A 21,681-nucleotide genomic window follows, 5' to 3' on the forward strand; every position below is an offset into this window, starting at 1 on the left:
TGCAAATCACATGCTTACGATCATGCGCCCACCCCTTCCTGTCACCGGAGAATCCCGAAAGCGTGCACACTATACGCAGTAAGGATTCACCAATCTGAAATCACAGAGTGACTGCAGACATGGACCCACAGCCTGGACAACCCCTTTCATGTTGGTTTTAACTCTTTAAAAGAAGAGAACAGTTCTCCAGTAGGGAATTTGCTCCTCAATGCAGTTATCTTCATTTACTGACCTGCATTCTGCATTATTCCTAAATTTGCAATCAGAGGTGCAGCAGGGGTCATCGTGCTGGTGCAGCAAGCCCGGGTCACAGTCTTCCCCCTCATCCACCCTGGAGTTGCCACAGACCTTGTTGTTTCGCTCCTTGAAGCAGATGGACGCCTTGTTCATCAGTGTGCGCAGGATTGACTCTCTGCTGCAAGCGGAGAACATCTGATGGAGAGAAGCAGACATGAGTGATGTGATTGGGAGAGAAGTCCTCTCCTTCCATCCTGCTTTGCCTTATTCACACAGGTGTAGTCCAGAAAGCCAGAATAGGTAACACACAATGGCGGCAGATCATACAGCTAGGGCACAATAAAGAGTGTCTTTTCACATTAACCCTCTAAAAAACAGGGTCTTACTGCCCCTCCTTTCTTACAAGGTAAAACTAGTTTTGGTGCATATACCAATCACATATGTACAGGAACTGTTCCAATTCTCATGCTCTCTAACTTGCTACCCACTCTTATTGAGTGGCCATTTCTTCAACATCAGCATTCTGACAGCACTATAGGTGCTGGAACTTAATTTATCTTGCAAGGATGCATTGCTCTTGCCATTGTCCAATTTCTTGCTTGCACTAAACTGAAAACTCGCCTTTGTGTTATATCAGTATGCAATATCACAGACAGGAGATTAGGATCTGTACCGAGACAAATAAACCTTCCCACTTCCTGTACCGAGACAAAGAAACCCTCCCACTTCCTGTACCGAGACAAAGAAACCCTCCCACTTCCTGTACCAAAACAAAGAAACCCTCCCACTTCCTGTACCGAAACAAAGAAACCTTTCCACTTCCTGTACTGAAACAAAAGAAACCTTTCCACTTCCTGTACCGAAACAAAGAAACCTTTCCACTTCCTGTACCGAAACAAAGGAACCTTTCCACTTCCTGTACCGAAACAAAGAAACCCTCCCACTTCCTGTACCGAGACAAAGAAACCTTTCCACTTCCTGTACTGAGACAAAGAAACCCTCCCACTTCCTGTACCGAGACAAAGACCCTCCCACTTCCTGTACCGAGACAAAGAGACCCTCCCACTTACTGTACCGAAACAAAGAAACCTTCCCACTTCCTGTACCGAAACAAAGAAACCTTTCCACTTCCTGTACCGAAACAAAGAAACCTTCCCACTTCCTGTACAGAAACAAAGAAACCTTTCCACTTCCTGTACCGAAACAAAGAAACCTTTCCACTTCCTGTACCGAAACAAAGAAACCTTTCCACTTCCTGTACCGAAACAAAGAAACCTTCCCACTTCCTGTACCGAAACAAAGAAACCTTTCCACTTCCTGTACCGAAACAAAGAAACCTTTCCACTTCCTGTACCGAAACAAAGAAACCTTTCCACTTCCTTTACCGAGATAAGAACCCACTTTCTGTAGCGACAAGAACACAATTCCTGTACCGTGACAAGAACTCGCCCCCATTTCCCCACCCCAACTGCCTGAACTGAGACAAGGACCCGCCCCCACTGCCAGTACTGAGACAAGAACTCGCCCCCACTGCCAGTACTGAGACAAGAACTCGCCCCCACTGCCGGTACTGAGACAAGAGCCCGCGCCCACTGCCGATACTGAGACAAGAACCTGTCCCCACTGCCTGTACCGAGACAATGACCTGCCCCCACTGCCAATACTGAGACAAGGGCCCTCCCCCACTGCTGGTACTGAGACAAGAACCCGCCCCCACTGCCGGTACTGAGACAAGAACCCGTCCCACTGCTTGTACTGAGACAAGAACCCGCCACTGGAGGGACAAGGCATGGACTCCACACACATAGTGAGTATACTCATGACAGAATTTCTTTGCCTCCTATTTTCGCTGCTTTAAGGATTATTGGCTTTATCTCAGAGAGGTTATACCCATCTTTAATATATGATATAGGCTGATGTTAATGCCCAATTATTGGAATATTTGTGATTTGGGATGACAAGTCTTCTGGTCTTAGCACATAGCACTTTATGTAAATCATATGGCTAGCCTTTCTCTCATTTATAGACTTGTTATTTAGTGTACGCTACAGTGTGTATAAAGGAGCCAGTAGCCCTTTTGTGTCCCTCACATCTGAGGTCACTAGAGGTGGATTTTAAAGTATGGTTTGTGATTTGATCTACATACATATTCTCTATTTATGATTATCTTCTTGATTTGTGCTTTCTCTGTTCACTTCCTAAGGCTACTTTCACACATCAGGTTTTCGGCGTCAGGCACGATCCGGCGTCGTGCCGGAGCGCCGGTTCCGGCAAATATTTCGTAAAACCGGATGTGACGGATCCGTTTTTCTGCCGGATCCGTCTTTTTCTCCACAGACAAAACCGGATCCGTCTCATCCGGTTCATCCGGTTTTTGTTCCGTTTTTCGACGGATTACGCCGGATCCGGTTTTTAAAATCGCCCCTTGTGGCCTTCCGAACGGGATTGGCTACTGAAAAACTATATATAGTGTGTTCCTACAGCCCTTCTTTGACAGGTTGGAGAGGAGAAAGTGCAGGTTGGAGAGAAGAGCAAGTTACTGGCGAAGATGGATGTTGTGATTGGAAATATTTTGAAGAATTTGGCGGATTTTACAGCGGAGGCGAATCGTTTGAGGGTGATTGTTCTGGAGAAGGAGAGAGCGAGACAGCAGCGCATCAGGCATCGTAGACGACGTTTGTGGATCCACCCCATCACAGCCAAGAGAATGACGCGTGGGGTCTATTCTACACTCTGCATGGACCTTAGACGAAACCCGGAGAAATTTTTTGGATATGTTAGGATGAAAATGGAGAATTTTGATTACTTGGTGGAGCGCATTGCACACCTCATAAGAAAAGCGGACACCTATTGCCGCTTCTCCGTTTCACCCGCAGAGCGTCTTATGGTGACTTTAAGGTAAGCCACATTTATTGGATGTGCTCGCATCAGAGCACACTTTCACTGCAATCTTGTTGGTGGTAGATTGTATCTCCAAGTGTTATAGCTGAGTTTTGGTATGTAATGCTGTGATTTTAAACTAATTGATTGTTTTTTAATTCCCCACAGATTTCTTGCAACTGGAGAATCCCTTTCGTCACTGCATTTCCAGTACAGACTCGGGATTTCCACCATATCTGGAATAGTGAAGTACACATGCCGTGCACTGTGGGACTCCTTAGCTGAAGAGTTTTTACCAGAGCCCACAACAGAGAGGTGGATTGAAATTTCAGAAAAGTTTCAACAGATATGTCAGTTTCGCATCTGCTTGGGCGCTGTGGACGGGAAACATATCCGCATTGTAAAGCCAGCCGGATCGGGATCGGAATATTTCAATTACAAGAAATATTTTTCAATTGTCCTCATGGCCATCGCTGACGCGGAATACAAATTTATTGCTGTTGATATTGGGGCCTATGGCCGCTCCAATGACTCTCAAGTTTTCAAACTGTCTGCCATGGGGCGTAAACTGTATGGAAACACCTTCCAGTTCCCACCACCTAGACCGCTGCCGCAAACATCTGGTCCACCTATGCCATTTGTCTGTGTAGGGGATGAAGCCTTCCAGCTGTCAGAACACCTTTTGAAACCGTACGGTAGCAGAGGATTGTCAAGAACAAAACGCATTTTTAATTACCGCCTCACAAGAGCAAGAAGAATGGTTGAATGTACCTTTGGTATTCTGACAGCCAAATGGCGGGTCCTATTGACTGCGATCAACCTCAAGACAGAAACTGTGGACGAGCTGATCAAAGCTTGCGTGGTACTCCACAATTTTGTTATCTGCAAGGAACCCATTTCCATTGAGGACACCTCTGAAGAAACCACCTTGCAAGATTACCAGGACATTACCACTAGAAGTTCTGTGACTGTTTCAGTAATGAGGGACAATTTTGCACTATACTTTATGTCACCTCAAGGCAGAGTACACTGGCAGGATTACAGAGTGTGAAAGATTTGTGCCCTAACCAAACTTGTGTACCAACAGTATATACCTTTGCCAACCAAAGTTGGCTATCTTGTCATGGCCTTACTATTTTTACCTTTAGGCCACAGGTGTGTACCTGGTTGTGTTTTATGCAAAGTATTTCACCTTTTAACAAAAGTTGTGTACATTGTTAGGAAATCACCAACAATAAACACAACTTTTTAGGTGAAATACTTTGCTTCAAACACAACCAGGAACACAACTGTGGCAAAAAGCTAAAATTTACCCACAGTTATATACCAGGTTTTGAATACCTTTTGACCTTTGAAATTATTTAACCTTTTTTTGTAAACATATTTCGCAGCAGAAAGAAATGACAGACAACCATTGTAAAAGTAATTTAACTTTTATTTAAATTTTTTTTTTTTTTTGTAAAATATTTTTAAAGTTAAAAAAACTTTTTGAATAAATGTTTGAAAATAAACAAATGGGCATTTTTATTAAAAAAAACCATTACAACTCGGTGTAGTGTGGGGTGGAAATACTGCTGGAGGGGCTGCGGGACACTTCGACACTGGGAGTGTGGAGAGAGGACTGGGATCATGGTGGGGAAGGAACAGTTAGAGGTGAAGGTGTGGAAAAAGCTACAGAATGGGTGGACATGTGGGAGGCAGAAGAGGTGGTGGGCGGTGGAGTGGAGGGTTGGGCAGGGACTGTAGTAGCAGATGATGTTGATGGCAAGTTGTATGGGGAAGGAGTTTGGTACGGGGAAGGAGTTTGGTACGGGGCAGGTTGCTGGAAGTGGGGAGATGTCTGGTACTGGGGAGGTTGCTGGTACTGGGGAGGTTGCTGGTACTGGGGAGGTTGCTGGTACTGGGGAGGTGGCTGGTACTGGGGAGGTGGCTGGTACTGGCGAGGTGGCTGGTGCTGGGGAGGTGGCTGGTGCTGGGGAGGTGGCTGGTATGTAATAGGAGGGGGAGGATGGAAAGTGGCTGGAGGGGGTGCAGGTGGAGGAACTACTGTGGTGGGAGGAGGTTGGGAGGTAACGTGCTGGAGAGCACTGTGGCATGAATGCATTACATGCATCTGCTGGGTAGGAGAGAGCGTTTCCATGCGCTCCACAACAGACCTAAAAAAGGTGTGGTTTGGCAAAGATCTTGCTTCTGAATGCATGGTTTGCAGAAGTGTCTTCACCTCCAGAATGCTGGAGTTGATCTGCTGAAAGCCTGCGGAGATTTGCTCTGACAAGACTTTTAGACAGTTCTGGAAAGATGCATTCAGATGCAAGAACTCTGGCGCATAAGTCTTTTCCTGACCCCTCTGCTGCTGCCGCCCAGTACCCGCAGGTGTACTAGAGGTGGCAGGGGCAGAAGGGTGGGGTAAAGGGAAAGCGATCTCCTCACCAGCAGCTTCATGTAATGTAGGCGGCCACGATGCTCCTGTGCTGGTGGATGGGACAGATGGGTCGAATGTGTGGGAAGGCTGGGAAGGTGCAGATGTCCTGGGGCGGTCGAAGTGTCCCTCGGTGCCGGTCTCCTCAGGGATCGCCTCAGAAGGGTCCAATCGTGCAGGCTCCCGAGTGCTGCTCACCGTGCTGTGGAATAAAGAGAAAAAAAACCCAATTAAAATAGTGACATGGTATGGCCCTGGCTGAAAAAAAAAAAGTTACATCTAAACATTTTTTTGTCACATGTGGTGTGTAATATTTACCTTCTGGTGACCATTGTATACCTGAGGAACGACAGGGCTCGTGCGTACTTGTACTTGCTCCTGCGTCCTCCAGATCCACTCGGGGCCCGCATCTCTTTATTGAACTCCTTCTTGAAACGATCCCTCACAGACCGCCACCGCTTCACAATTCTCTCCCCTGAAACGAGAAAGGACAAAGTGGTTAGTATACAACATCAGTGTTTCCCAAACTCCAGTCCTCATGGTCCCCAGGGGTCATGTTTTCAGGATTTCCAAAGTAAATAGAAATCCTGAACACATGATCCATGGGGACCACGAGGACTGGAGTTCGGGAAACACTGGTTTAAACCAAGCAACCGGTACTGTATATACTTACGCTCTTTAATCTGGGCCCGAGCTTCGAGGTCCTCCCAGCGGTCCACAAGGAGCGAACAGATTTCCTCCCAGAGTCGTCGGGTAACGATAAGGTCAGCGTGGCGGCGGTCAGCCATATTCCATAGCGGCTCCCTTTCTCTGACGAGATCGATGAGGTGGTCCACATCAATACCTCCATCCTCACCGTCAGAGTCGGGAGCACGCTGTGAAGGCTGTTAAAGAAAAAGACAAAAATAACATAATTAGCCTCCACAAAAGAAATGAAATAAAAAGTGCAAAAAAACAAAGCAAAAATATTTATACTTACACGCTGTTGACCGCCGTGTTGCTGTCGCCGACGACCCTGGGAGGAACTGCGAGGACCTCTTGGCCGAGCACCAGATTGGGAAGACTAGAGAAGAAAACAAAAAATGTTATGTCTTTGGATGTAGGCATTTGTTTGCTGTGTGTGGTCTGCAGAACATTGTTTTCTATGTGTTGTGTGTAGTGTGATGTTGTGTTTCTGCGTTTGATGCAAAAATCTTACCAATTGTGAGCCCACTCCAGGTGTCTGTCCACCCCTTCCTTCTTCTTCTGGGAGCTCCTCTTCATCTTGTGATTCCGGTTTTGAAATAAAAGGCAATGAATAGACATATATTACAGAGATGATGGATTTTGGAAATAAAAACTTACCGTCAAACGCTGACGATGCGAGGGAGGGCTCCCAGAAGATGTGCTGTCTTCCTGCTGGCCAGACTCCATGGCTGTGGGTGGTGTTACTGCTGCTGCCATTGCTGCTGCTGCTGCATCTCTTGGGCGGCTGTTGAATAAAGAGAAACAAAGGGCCAATGAATATCTTGATATTCCATGGCCCTAGTTTGGAGGAATGGGGGATTTGATAATTACCATCTCTCATCTGCTGCTGGACTCCCCTCCTGTTGTTCAGCATGCTGCTCCAATTGGGGTGGTGGTGGTGCTGATGGTGCTGCTGCAGATGTCTCCTGTCTTCTCCTGCACCTGGTTCTTGTCTTGGGTGGCATGTTGGGTGTGGCTGAGGGTCCCACTGTCTTGCTTTTATATATGTGTCTTGTGGGCAGAGCTACTGAGCATGCTCAGACCAAAAAAACCGGATCCGGCTGTCGCCGGATCAGGCGCATTGCGGCGCTCATAGGCTTTCATTGTGTGAAAAAGCCGGACACGCCGGACGCCGCATCGCGACACATTGCCGGATCCGGCGAAAACCGGATGAAACGCATGGCCATCCGGCTCGATCCGGCTCTAATGCAAGTCAATGGGGGGGAAACCGGATCCGGCATTGCATTTCGCCGGATCCGGTTTTTGTCAAAAGCGCCGGATCGCGCCTGACGGTGAAAACCTGATGTGTGAAAGAGGCCTAATTGTTACAAGGATAATAGTGTTACAGACGGGTATTGTCAGGGTCGCTCACAAAAGATGCAACCACGAGAGTGACCTCATGGGGCTACATGATAGAAGACCAAGGGAAACCAATGCGATGTCAGTTCTGATCCGTTTAGCGAGGAAAATACGACTATTGTAAGGTGTTCAGAGAAGTGAGGGAAACCAGTGAGCGATGTGGGAAGGATCATCTGTACCTTATTGTTTTGGTGGTCTCCGCTCACAGCTATAGGATACATCACATATTTGCCCCCGTGATCCTCACTGGGTGCGCAGTCTTCCATGCTGTCGGGGTCATGTTCAGAACCAAAGTTGTGACCCAGTTCATGAGTAGTTACCAGGTCAGCTTCCTGTCGGAGAGAAGACATGAAACCAATGTCACACATAACGGCTCATCCCCATGCAGAGCTCTGCCGGGAGCGGATCCTCCTGGTATTCGTCCATCGGTCTACCGGCAATGCATCACTGGAGACCCAGATACAAAATGGAGGAGTGAGAGCACTGCTGTTCCAGGAAATGCCGGTGGTTTGCAGAGATTACAAATGGAGGTAGAAAGGGGGGGGGGGGTGAAGCTAAAAAAGTGAGCCCTGTATAATGGATGAACGGTGCCTGGCTGCAGTCACTTCAGTATGGAAGAAGCCACGGATGTCACCACTAGTCAGCCATGTAAATGCCCCATAGGAGAAGAGGCATGATAAGAGAGGAGGGTATCAATCTATCAGGCGATTCATGCTGCTCAATTGCTCTGGTGTTTCAAGAAAATTTACTTTGAAGATAGAAGCGCTGCTGAAGCGGATTGGAAGAGACCTGTCGATTACCTGCAGCAGCACTATAAAGAGCCGGCCGGGGCAGCACCGAACCAATCATGCATCTCCTTACGGTCCCAGTGCTGCTACAAGTGACTGACAGGTCTATGCCAATGTAGCGCACCTGCATACACCATCCAGAGCCTTGCTTTAGGCCGGGGTAACACATGCGACAAACTCGCACGAGTCGCACTCTCACACGTCAATACCCAGCACTACTGCCGGCACTCAGGACCGGAGCGTTCAGCTGCATTTATTTCTATGCAGCCGCACACTCCGGTCCTGAGTGCCGGAGGCAGTGCCAGGTATTGACGTGTGAGACTTGTGCGGTTTTCTCGCAAGTCTGACCCCGGCGTTACAGCTGTCACATGGCCCATAGGAGTCTTTAGTAGGGAGAAATTGTTGTGGGCATGCTCTGTGGCCTGTGCGCAGGTAACTACAGTCATGGCCAAAAGTATTGACACCCCTGCAATTCTGTCAGATAATACTCAGTTTCTTCCTGAAAATGATTGCAAACACAAGTTCTTTGGTATTATTATCTTCATTTAATTTGTCTTAAATGAAAAAACGCAAAAAGAATTGTCCTAAAGCCAAATTGGATATAATTCCACACCAAACATAACAAAGAGGGTGGACAAAAGTATTGGCACTGTTTGAAAAATCATGTGATGCTTCTCCAATTTATGCAATTAACAGCACCTGTAACTTACCTGTGGCACCTAACAGGTGATGGCAATAACTAAATCACACTTGCAGCCAGTTGACATGGATTAAAGTTGACTCAACCTCTGTCCTGTGTCCTTGTGTGTACCACATTGAGCATGGAGAAAAGAAAGAAGACCAAAGAACTGTCTGAGAACTTGAGAAACCAAATTGTGAGGAAGCATAAGCAATTTCAAGGCTACAAGTCCATCTCCAAAGACCTGAATGTTCCTGTGTCTACCGTGCACAGTGTCATCAAGAAGTTTAAAGCCCATGGCACTGTGGCTAACCTCCCTAGATGTGGCCGGAAAAGAAAAATTGACAAGAGATTTCAACGCAAGATTGTGCGGATGTTGGATAAAGAACCTCCACTAACATCCAAACAAGTTCAAGCTGCCCTGCAGTCCGAGGGTACAACGGTGTCAACCCGTACAATCCGTCGGCGTCTGAATGAAAAGGGACTGTATGGTAGGAGACCCAGGAAGACTCCACTTCTTACCCCGAGACATAAAAAAGCCAGGCTGGAGTTTGCCAAAACTTACCTGAAAAAGCCTAAAACATTTTGGAAGAATGTTCTCTGGTCAGATGAGACAAAAGTAGAGCTTTTAGGGCAAAAGCATCAACATAGAGTTTACAGGAGAAAAAAGAGGCATTCAAAGAAAAGTACACGGTCCATACAGTCAAACATGGCGGAGGTTCCCTGATGTTTTGGGGTTGCTTTGCTGCCTCTGGCACTGGACTGCTTGACCGTGTGCATGGCATTATGAAGTCTGAAGACTACCAACAAATTTTTCAGCATAATGTAGGGCCCAGTGTGAGAAAGCTGGGTCTCCCTCAGAGGTCATGGGTCTTCCAGCAGGACAATGACCCAAAACACACTTCAAAAAGCACTAGAAAATGGTTTGAGAGAAAGCACTGGAGACATCTAAGGTGGCCAGCAATGAGACCAGACCTGAATCCCATAGAACACCTGTGGAGAGATCTAAAAATGGCAGTTTGGAGAAGGCACCCTTCAAATATCAGGGACCTGGAGTAGTTTGCCAAAGAAGAATGGTCTAAAATTCCAGCAGAGCATTGTAAGAAACTCATTGATGGTTACCGGAAGCGGTTGGTCGCAGTTATTTTGGCTAAAGGTTGTGCAACCAAGTATTAGGCTGAGGGTGCCAATACTTTTGTCCGGCCCATTTTTGGAGTTTTGTGTGAAATGATCAATGTTTTGCTTTTTGCTTCATTCTCTTTTGTGTTTTTTCATTTAAGACAAATTAAATGAAGATAATAATACCAAAGAATTTGTGTTTGCAATCATTTTCAGGAAGAAACCGAATATTATCTGACAGAATTGCAGGGGTGTCAATACTTTTGGCCATGACTGTATGCAGTGAGAGGGAGGAGGCGAGCTGTGACCACCATCTATAGTGAAAGGTGGGATCCTATATCGAGGTGTTAACTGTCATTGAAATCCTGTCTGTGAAGAGAATGAGACTGCTGAAAAGTGACCTCTACAGAACAGGAAGTATTGGTCTATGTAAGCCCGATGAAAAATGCCCAGGATTAAATTAATTTTTTTAAATATAGAGATTAATATGGAACATTAACGAAAACAAAAACGTTTATTAGTTTTAACCCCTTAATGTCTATGGACTTGCACAGTCCGTCATGGCAGGAGGTAACTTTCAGCACCATGACGGACTCTGCACGTCCTGCCTTTGAACTGTCACTGCGTGTAAGCACGCAGTTTCAGTTCAGTGCCGACAGCTGTCTATGACAGCTGAGAAGCACAACAAGGGGGCAGGGACCCTTGCACTTGGTCCCTGCACCCACAGCGCGGTGATTGGTCGGTCAATCTGACAGACCAAACACAGCAGTGATGAGCAGGAGAAGCTGAAATTTGAGCTTCTCCTTGCCCGATCAGTGTAGGAGACCAGCATTGCAGTGGCTGAGCCTCCTGCACTGACAGCTAGGAGTGGAGCCCCCACTGCCCCTGGCTGTTAACCCCCTCACTGCTGCGATCGAGCGTGATCGCAGCGTTCAGAGGGGGAGGCAGAGGGTAGGGGGCTCCCTCTGCCTCAGGTCGGCGTCCCTGCGATGTAATCGCGGGGCCCGACCTGTGCCATGATGACCCGGAGGTGTCATGACAACCTCCGGGTCATTTACCTACGGAGAGCTGGTGAGATCATGCTCACAGCATGGTGTCAGCAGCTCTCAGCATTGGTATGATGCATTACAATGCTGGAGCATTGTAATGTATTATAGTGAAAGTCCCATAAAGGGACAAGGTAAAAAAAAATTAAAAAATATAAAAAATTTCCTAAAAAATCCCCTAAAAATTACACATTTTTATATAAAAAAAAAATAAAACAAAAAAACACACGTTTGGGATCGCCACGTCCGTAAAAATCCCATCTATAAAAGTATCACCCTAGTTAACCCGTTCAGTGAACACCGTAAAAAAACACACAAAAAAGTAGCAAATTATACTTTTTCCAAGCAGTATCATACCGCTTGGAAAAAGTGCAATAACACGCGATAAAAAAGACGGATATAAATAAACATGGTACCGCTGAAAACGTCATCTTGTCCCGCAAAAAACGAGCCGCCATACAGCATCATCAGCAAAAAAATACAAAAGTTATAGCTCGCAGAATAAAGTGATACAAAAATATTTTTTCTATAAAAGTTTTTATTGTGTAAAAAACAACAAAACATAAAAACGATATAAATGAGGTATCGCTGTGATCGTAGTGACCCAAAGAATAAAGCTGCCATACTAATTTTACCACATGCGGAACGGAGGGGAAAAAAAAAAAAAAAACATTCCTAAATTGCTGGTTTTTGTTCATTCAAAAAATGAACAGAAAAATCAGAATAGAAAGCGATCAAAAAACGTTATATGCCCGAAAATGGTACCAATAAAAACGTCAGCTCTTCCCGCAAAAATCAAGCCCGCACATGACTCTGTCGGCCGAAATATGGAAAAATTATAGCTCATTGAAGATCATTTTTGTGGAAAAAATATGATTTTTTAATTTTACGGCTCTTCGTTATAACCTTCTGTGAAGCTCTTGGGGGTTCAAAGTGCTCACCACACATCTAGATAAGCTCCTTGGGGGGGTCTAGTTTCGAAAATGGGGTCACTTGTGGGGGGTTTCCATGGCTTAGGCACATCAGGGCCTCTCCAAACGTGACATGGCGTCCACTCTCGATTCCAGCCAATTTGACATTCAAAATCTCAAATGATGCTCCTTCCCTTCTGAGTACTGCCGTGCGCCTAAAGAGTGCTCTTCCTCCACACATGGGGTATCGGTGTACTCAGGAGAAATTGCACAACAAATAATGTGGTTCATTTTCTCCTGATCCCTTGACAAAATAAAAAAAATTGTGTCCAAATAAAAAATTTTGGGAAAAAAAGTTAAATGTTCATTTTTTCCTTCCACATTGCTTCAATTCTTTTGAAGTACCTAAACGGTTAATAAACTTCTTGAATGTGGTTTTGAACACCTTGAGGGGTGCAGTTTTTAGAATGGTGTCACTTTTGGGTATTTTCTGTTATATTGATCCCCCAAACTCACTTCAAATGTGAGGTGGTCCCTAAAAAAAATGGTTTTGTAAATTTTGGTGGAAAAATGAGAAATTGCTGGTCAACTTCTAACCCTTATAACTCCCAAGAAAAAAAATTTTGGTTCCAAAATTGTGCTGATGTAAAGTAGACATGTGGGAAATGTTATATATTAACTATTTTGTGTGACATATCTCTCTGATTTAAGGGCATAAAAATTAAAAGTTTGAACATTGCAAAATTTTAACCATTTTCGCCATATTTCCATTTTTTTCATAAATAAACGCAAGTCATATCGAAGAAACTTTACCACTAACATGAAGTACAATATGTAACGAAAAAAACATTCTCAGAATCAGTGGGATACGTTGAAGCGTTCCAGAGTTATAACCACATAAAGTGACAGTGGTCCGATTTCAAAATTAAGACCTGGTCTTTAACCTACAAAATGGCTTGGTCGTTTAGGGGTTAAAATAAAAACCTTATTCAATTTAAATAACTGATCATTTTCTAATCATGTAATGTGTTATTTATATTTATATATATATATATATATATATATATATATATATATATATATATATATATATATATATATACACACACACACACACACACTAAACAGTGGGTCTGGCTCTACCTTTGTAAGGATGGTTTTTCCGTAGTTTTTTGTACTTGTCAAACCGGTGTTCAAGAAAATAGATTTCTGTGATGACTCACTTCTGTAAGCTGCGGGAATAGAGATGAGATCACGTCAGGCGACACTACAGTCAGAGCAGAACGTAGAAGGAAAAAAAGTCACCAGCATCAACTGTGTGAGACAAAGGACTGGAGGAGACGTCTCCGGCCACGAGCGGAGAATACCAAACACAAAGCAGTGTCTGCTGGAGGGTCCGGCTGCACGAATAACACCTGCAACAGTGCTGGGGATGTGCCGCAGAAACACGGCGATGGCCGCTGGAAACACACAGTATATGGAATGTGGGGATGAAGGTCGTCTATAAGTCAGCTCAATGGCGGCCAATGTCAGCAGGACTGACTAATGTGCATGGAGGAGAACAGAATCCCCCTAGAAGGATTGGACATGTTGGATTGTAATATGACTGATCCACTGTCCAAAAAGTCAGGTCTGGCAGCGGCTTATTCACCTCTGCCCATAAGACATGAATGCTCAATCAAAATGTGAGGTCAACTGTGACACAAACTATAGAAGGCTTATGTCTGCCTTAGATTATAATATATATATAATAGGGCTTTGCCACAAACCGCTGTGCATTCATGATAGAGTTCACCTCATACACTGAAGGGGTGAAACCCACAAGGACATTGGCATTTCAGCAACATAAAAAGCATGTGGTCTCTACCAGTACTACATGTACCAAAATGGTCCGCACCAGTACTACATGTACAAAAACGGTCCGTACCAGTACTACATGTACTGTAATGGTCTCCACCTGCACTACATGTACTGTAATGGTCTCCACCTGCACTACATGTACTGAAATGGCCTGCACCTGCACTACATGTACTGAAATGGCCTGCACCTGCACTACATGTACTGTAGTGGTCTCCACCTGCACTACATGTACTGTAATGGTCTCCACCTGCACTACATGTACTGTAATGGTCTCCACCTGCACTATATGTACTGTAATGGTCTCCACCTGCACTACATGTACTGAAATGGCCTGCACCTGCACTATATGTACTGTAGTGGTCTCCACCTGCACTACATGTACTGTAATAGTCTCCACCTGCACTACATGTACTGAAATGGCCTCCACCTGCACTATATGTACTGTAGTGGTCTCCACCTGCACTACATGTACTGAAATGGCCTCCACCTGCACTACATGTACTGTAATAGTCTCCACCTGCACTACATGTACTGTAATGGCCTCCACCTGCACTACATGTACTGTAATAGTCTCCACCTGCACTACATGTACTGAAATGGCCTCCACCTGCACTACATGTACTGAAATGGCCTCCACCTGCACTATATGTACTGTAGTGGTCTCCACCTGCACTACATGTACTGAAATGGCCTCCACCTGCACTACATGTACTGTAATAGTCTCCACCTGCACTACATGTACTGTAATGGCCTCCACCTGCACTACATGTACTGTAATAGTCTCCACCTGCACTACATATACTGAAATGGCCTCCACCTGCACTATATGTACTGTAGTGGTCTCCACCTGCACTACATGTACTGAAATGGCCTCCACCTGCACTACATGTACTGAAATGGCCTCCACCTGCACTACATGTACTGAAATGGCCTCCACCTGCACTACTTGTACTGTAATGGCCTCCACCTGCACTACATGTACTGTAATAGTCAATATGTACAGTAATGGTCTTCTCTTGACCTCTACCTGTATGCCATATATTGTGCAGCTCTCCAAGTGTACAAATAACACAGTGATGAGGAAGTATTTAGTATTCAATACATTTCATTTTACAGGATCTAGGATGGACCGATCTTTAATTCATGATAGAGTTCACCTCATACACTGAAGGGGTGAAACCCACAAGGACATTGGCATTTCAGCAACATAAAAAGCATGTGGTCTCTACCAGTACTACATGTACCAAAATGGTCCGCACCAGTACTACATGTACAAAAACGGTCCGTACCAGTACTACATGTACTGTAATGGTCTCCACCTGCACTACATGTACTGTAATGGTCTCCACCTGCACTACATGTACTGAAATGGCCTGCACCTGCACTACATGTACTGAAATGGCCTGCACCTGCACTACATGTACTGTAGTGGTCTCCACCTGCACTACATGTACTGTAATGGTCTCCACCTGCACTACATGTACTGTAATGGTCTCCACCTGCACTATATGTACTGTAATGGTCTCCACCTGCACTACATGTACTGAAATGGCCTGCACCTGCACTATATGTACTGTAGTGGTCTCCACCTGCACTACATGTACTGTAATAGTCTCCACCTGCACTACATGTACTGAAATGGCCTCCACCTGCACTATATGTACTGTAGTGGTCTCCACCTGCACTACATGTACTGAAATGGCCTCCACCTGCACTACATGTACTGTAATAGTCTCCACCTGCACTACATGTACTGTAATGGCCTCCACCTGCACTACATGTACTGTAATAGTCTCCACCTGCACTACATGTACTGAAATGGCCTCCACCTGCACTATATGTACTGTAGTGGTCTCCACCTGCACTACATGTACTGAAATGGCCTCCACCTGCACTACATGTACTGAAATGGCCTCCACCTGCACTACTTGTACTGTAATGGCCTCCACCTGCACTACATGTACTGTAATAGTCAATATGTACAGTAATGGTCTTCTCTTGACCTCTACCTGTATGCCATATATTGTGCAGCTCTCCAAGTGTACAAATAACACAGTGATGAGGAAGTATTTAGTATTCAATACATTTCATTTTACAGGATCTAGGATGGACCGATCTTTAATTCATGATAGAGTTCACCTCATACACTGAAGGGGTGAAACCCACAAGGACATTGGCATTTCAGCAACATAAAAAGCATGTGGTCTCTACCAGTACTACATGTACCAAAATGGTCCGCACCAGTACTACATGTACAAAAATGGTCCGTACCAGTACTACATGTACTGTAATGGTCTCCACCTGCACTACATGTACTGTAATGGTCTCCACCTGCACTACATGTACTGAAATGGCCTGCACCTGCACTACATGTACTGAAATGGCCTGCACCTGCACTACATGTACTGTAGTGGTCTCCACCTGCACTACATGTACTGTAATGGTCTCCACCTGCACTACATGTACTGTAATGGTCTCCACCTGCACTATATGTACTGTAATGGTCTCCACCTGCACTACATGTACTGAAATGGCCTGCACCTGCACTATATGTACTGTAGTGGTCTCCACCTGCACTACATGTACTGTAATAGTCTCCACCTGCACTACATGTACTGAAATGGCCTCCACCTGCACTATATGTACTGTAGTGGTCTCCACCTGCACTACATGTACTGAAATGGCCTCCACCTGCACTACATGTACTGTAATAGTCTCCACCTGCACTACATGTACTGTAATGGCCTCCACCTGCACTACATGTACTGTAATAGTCTCCACCTGCACTACATGTACTGAAATGGCCTCCACCTGCACTATATGTACTGTAGTGGTCTCCACCTGCACTACATGTACTGAAATGGCCTCCACCTGCACTACATGTACTGAAATGGCCTCCACCTGCACTACATGTACTGAAATGGCCTCCACCTGCACTACATGTACTGTAATGGCCTCCACCTGCACTACTTGTACTGTAATGGCCTCCACCTGCACTACATGTACTGTAATAGTCAATATGTACAGTAATGGTCTTCTCTTGACCTCTACCTGTATGCCATATATTGTGCAGCTCTCCAAGTGTACAAATAACACAGTGATGAGGAAGTATTTAGTATTCAATACATTTCATTTTACAGGATCTAGGATGGACCGATCTTTAATTTAATGAAAATCTGGTGAATAAATCATATAACAGAGACTTTCCAATACAAAGTACAGATATACATAAATGACCATACAAGAGCTGACTGTCTCTCACCTTTAGGACAGATTCCACCATGAGTGTTTGGCTTGTGGGATCCAACGTAGGCCAGTCCTAGTGTACCCATGTCAAAGTCCTGATAGGTGAAGAGATGAGCCAGACAGACCGTGGACGCCTTGTCTGATATGTCATGGCTGAATTGCTGCAAACAAGAAATTCACATGACTGACCTTACTACACAATATACCATTTCCCCAGCCGTGGGAATATACAGGGGTTGGACAAAATAATGGAAACGCCTAACGTTTTGGCATCATAATCTTCGAACATGTTCTAAACATGCAAACCGTGACATATGGTAATGTTTTGTAGTTGATTATTTGTGTTATGTGATATGTGTATGTAAATTAACTGTTTGTTTTGCAGAATTGTAAGAACATTGATGAGAACCTGATACCAATGGCAGACCTCTCGGATTTTCAAAGAGGCCAACCTGTTGGTGCTCGTATGGCAGGCGCTAGTGTAACAGAAAGTGCCCGAATGCTTGGAGTGTCAAGAGGTACTGTCTCCAAAGTAATGACTGCATTTGAAAGAGAAGGAAAAATGTCCGCAGCAAAGCACAGGTCCGGCCGAAAGTCGAAGTTGACTGAGAGAGACCATTGGACTCTAAAGCGAATTGAGAGAGAGGATCGCAAGACCATGGCTCCGAAAATCACTGCTGAGCTCAATGAACACCTACAGAACCCAGTTTCCACAAAAAATGTTCGTTGGGAACTGCACAAATCTGGATTCCATGAAAGAGCTGCAATTCGAAAACCGCTGCTCTCAATGACAAATGTTTCCAAGCGTTTAGAGTGGTGTAGAAACCTCCAGAATTGGTCCCTCGAGCAGTGGAAACGTGATATTCTCAGACAAATCATCGTTTACCCTACTTCCGACCGAGTGTACGTTTGGAGACAGCCGAAAGAAGCATTCCATCCAGATTGCCTTCTCCCAACAGTAAAACATGGTGGAGGTCCTGTGATGATCTGGGGTGCTATTTCGTGGAGCTACGCCGGGCCAATGATATCCCTTCATGAAAATTAACAGCCAAGATTATTTAGGCATTTTGGGTGACCAAGTGCATCCTATGGTTCAAGCACTGTTCCCGGAGGGGAATGCCATCTTTCAGGATGATAATGCACCAATTCATACAGCTAGAATCGTTAAAGCATGGCACGAGGAACATTGTAATGAAGTTGAGCATCTTATCTGGCCCCCACAATCCCCAGACCTCAACATTATTGAGCATTTATGGTCGATTTTAGAGATTCAAGTTAGACGTCGATTTCTGCCGCCATCGTCGCTCAAAGAACTGGAGGGTGTTTTAACTGAAGAATGGGCTACAATTCCTTTGGAAACAATTCACACCTTGTATGAGTCCATACCTCGGATAATCGAGGCTGTAATCGCTGCAAAAGGTGGACCTACACCATATTAAACTAACTTTTATTGATGTTTCCAGGTGTTTCCATTATTTTGTCCAACCCCTGTAAGTATTAGATGCATGTACAACGGGAAATCTCCCAACATGCAAGATAATCGTGTCCATAGGCTTTCATTAGTCGGACGGAGGCCATGGTTTGGAAGCCTGTAGGTGACGACACATGCCGGTGATGCTTCACTTTGGCATCAGGTATCCAGAGACTAATGGTATCTGTTTTATGAATAGGTCATAAAAAGCTTTTGTAAAGCTGATGATGTATCCTATAAAAGGGGCTTTACCTACTCTAAATGTTATTGTCAATGTTTTTCATGATATTGGGTTGATATTTGTGGCCCTCAGATCCAATTCCAAGTCTCTAATAGACTTACGTCTCCCACATCAATGACTGCCACTGAATAAAATCTATATTATAACCTGGCGGGGGCACTGTGCACAGCAGGGTCCGCAGGCCTCCTCTGATGAAGCCCCTGTCCCCGTGGCCCTCACCTCCAGCAACTGCTTCACATCCCAGGCGTCCTTGTTCTCGTTCGGATAGTTCTTTGCCATGTTATAGTGGAGCTTGGAGCCCGTCACGTTCTCTGGTTCCTTGTGAACAATAATCTACATAAATAAAGGCAAAAGAATATAAAAATGCTGAAGTAAATCAGGCAGTACAGGCGCCTGACAATGTCAGCCTTACCGCACCGTGTTCTGCAGTGCTCGCAGTACACACAGCAGATTGTTCAGCTTTCCTGTTTGTCCCCCTCCCTGCCATCTTAATGCCTGCTCATCTTGCCTCTTCCTAGGAATATTGTCATTCAGTCGCCTCCTGATCCCAGCCTTCTGCTCGGCAGCTCATTATTTTGTGCCAACAACATCACCCGTCTCTGCTGCGCCATCTGCGCCCAGACTCCTCTGCAGGAGGCTCGGAATAAACACCGCATGGCGCAGCAGACAGCGATCATCGTCAGCCATTACGTCTCCTCCATTATCCCAGCCGGTACAGCAAACGAGTCCTTATAGTGGCTCCGAATCCCCCCTGCCGGGTCCCCGGATCAGCAATCACAAGCACACACTTACTGGGCCCAGGAGCTTTATAAGCTGCAACACCCAATATCCAGCCTAGTCACTGCTGAAGAAGGGTGCAGAGGCAGCAGCTCAACCTGAGCTAAGGTGTATGGAGGTGTATGGAGGGGCCCCACGGCAACAGCCACAATAAATGACCTTGTAACATAGTAACATAGTTATTAAGGTTGAAGGGAGACTTTAAGTCCATCTAGTTCAACCCATATCCTATCCTAACTTGCCCTAACATGTTGATCCAGAGGAAGGCAAAAAAAACCCATGTGGCAACAGTAAGCTTCACATTGGGGAAAAAAAATTCCTTCCCGACTCCACATACGGCAATCAGACTAGCTCCCTGGATCAACGCAATATTAAGGAGACTAGTGTATATACCCTGTAATATTATACTTTTCAAGAAAGGCATCCAGTCCCTTCTTAAATTTTAGTAGTGAATCACTCATTACAACATCATATGGCGGAGAGTTCCATAGTCTCACTGCTCTTACAGTAAAGAATCCGCGTCTGTGAGTATGCTTAAACCTTCTTTCCTCCAGACGTAGAGGATGCCCCCTTGTCCCCGTCACAGGTCTAAGAGTAAAAAGATCCTTAGAAAGGTCTTTGTATTGTCCCCACATATATTTATACATTGTAATAAGATCACCCCTAAGCCTACGATTCTCCAAACTGAATAACCCCAAGTGTAATAACCTGTCTTGGTATTGCAGACCCCCTAGTTCCCTAATAACCTTGGTCGCTCTTCTCTGCACCCGCTCCAGTTCAGCTATGTCTTTCTTATACACCGGAGACCAGTTGTGGCAGTTTATTTTCAGTGGGCTGGAAACTTTATGTTAGCTTCCAAAATAAAACCCCAATTCCAAAAAGTTGGGCTGGTATGTAAAGAAAACAAGAATGCAATGATTTGAAAATCTCTTATAGCTATAGTTAAAACAGAACATAGAACAGATCAGATGGTGAACATTAAACATGTTCCATTTTGTGGGGAAAAAAATTAACTCATTTAGAAATTAATGGCACAGCGCAAAAAATTTGGCCCTGGCCCATATTTACCATTATGTAGCATCACCTGTTATTTTTACAGATTGGTGACATCTGACCATCTTTGCTTCTGAGAGACCCTGCCTCTCTAACAATGCTCTTTTTATATACAGTCGTGTAACTTGAAAATTGACCCTCCAGCTGTTGTTTATCAGTACCACTTACTTTTTAAGCTGTTTGTTAACCTGGTCCCAAATTTTTTGAGAGGTCTTGCTGCCATCAGTTTCTAAATGGAGTTATTTTTTTTTCATATGAAACGGATGAATTCTGATATGCCGTCTGTTTTCCATTCTTGTTTTCTTTACACCGCGGACCAAATTATTTTGGAATAAGGTTTGAACATGCTTTTAAGTAAAAAGAGAAAAAAAAAATGTCCATTTCCTCTAAAAAGAATGTATAAATAATGTTTTTATTTTCTAATTGTAAATCATTGTATTTTTTGGATGCAATTAACAATTAACTTGAACGTCTCCCAATTTCTTCCGAGGCGTGGCTCGATCCAAGGAAAAAAAATAAAAAGACGGTGCACGGCCTCATAGAATAACACTGGTCCGACTGAGATCCGATGTTTTGTCAGATTGCACTCATGACAGAAATTACGGTGGCGCTAGCGAGTCCTAATCCCGAGAATAGAGATCTGAAATACTGAGTAGGAAGTCCCATAGAAGATTAATGCAGCTGTGGCCAACCGTTCCAAAAGTGAATTACAGAGCCTTGTCCTCGGGCTGGGTGGAGGGACCTAATAGTGGGACCCCCAGGGATCTGCAATTAATCACTTATCCAGGAGGATCGGTGATAACCAGTAACGATTGGAATAACCCTACCGGACTGGCGGGAAGGGTGTCGATCGCCTAAAGTTTGGGTAA

General features: G+C 44.9%; 1 protein-coding gene across 1 annotated transcript in view; it reads right to left on the reverse strand.

Moving 5' to 3' along the window:
• Positions 1 to 21,681, reverse strand: part of ADAM17 (ADAM metallopeptidase domain 17) — a 108,492-nt gene that overhangs the window by 38,644 nt on the left and 48,167 nt on the right. Inside the window, exons 9-13 of the mRNA XM_073568206.1 lie at positions 19,202 to 19,315; positions 17,287 to 17,431; positions 13,308 to 13,396; positions 7,801 to 7,953; positions 233 to 432 (exon numbers count right to left, since the gene is read on the reverse strand). Of these exons, the coding sequence (XP_073424307.1) occupies positions 233 to 432; positions 7,801 to 7,953; positions 13,308 to 13,396; positions 17,287 to 17,431; positions 19,202 to 19,315 (701 nt within the window). The remainder of the gene's footprint in view (positions 1 to 232; positions 433 to 7,800; positions 7,954 to 13,307; positions 13,397 to 17,286; positions 17,432 to 19,201; positions 19,316 to 21,681) is intronic.

The sequence above is a fragment of the Dendrobates tinctorius genome, unplaced genomic scaffold (assembly GCF_039654945.1).
Source record: "Dendrobates tinctorius isolate UK_male_01 unplaced genomic scaffold, ASM3965494v1 ptg000021l, whole genome shotgun sequence".
NCBI lineage: Eukaryota > Metazoa > Chordata > Amphibia > Anura > Dendrobatidae > Dendrobates > Dendrobates tinctorius.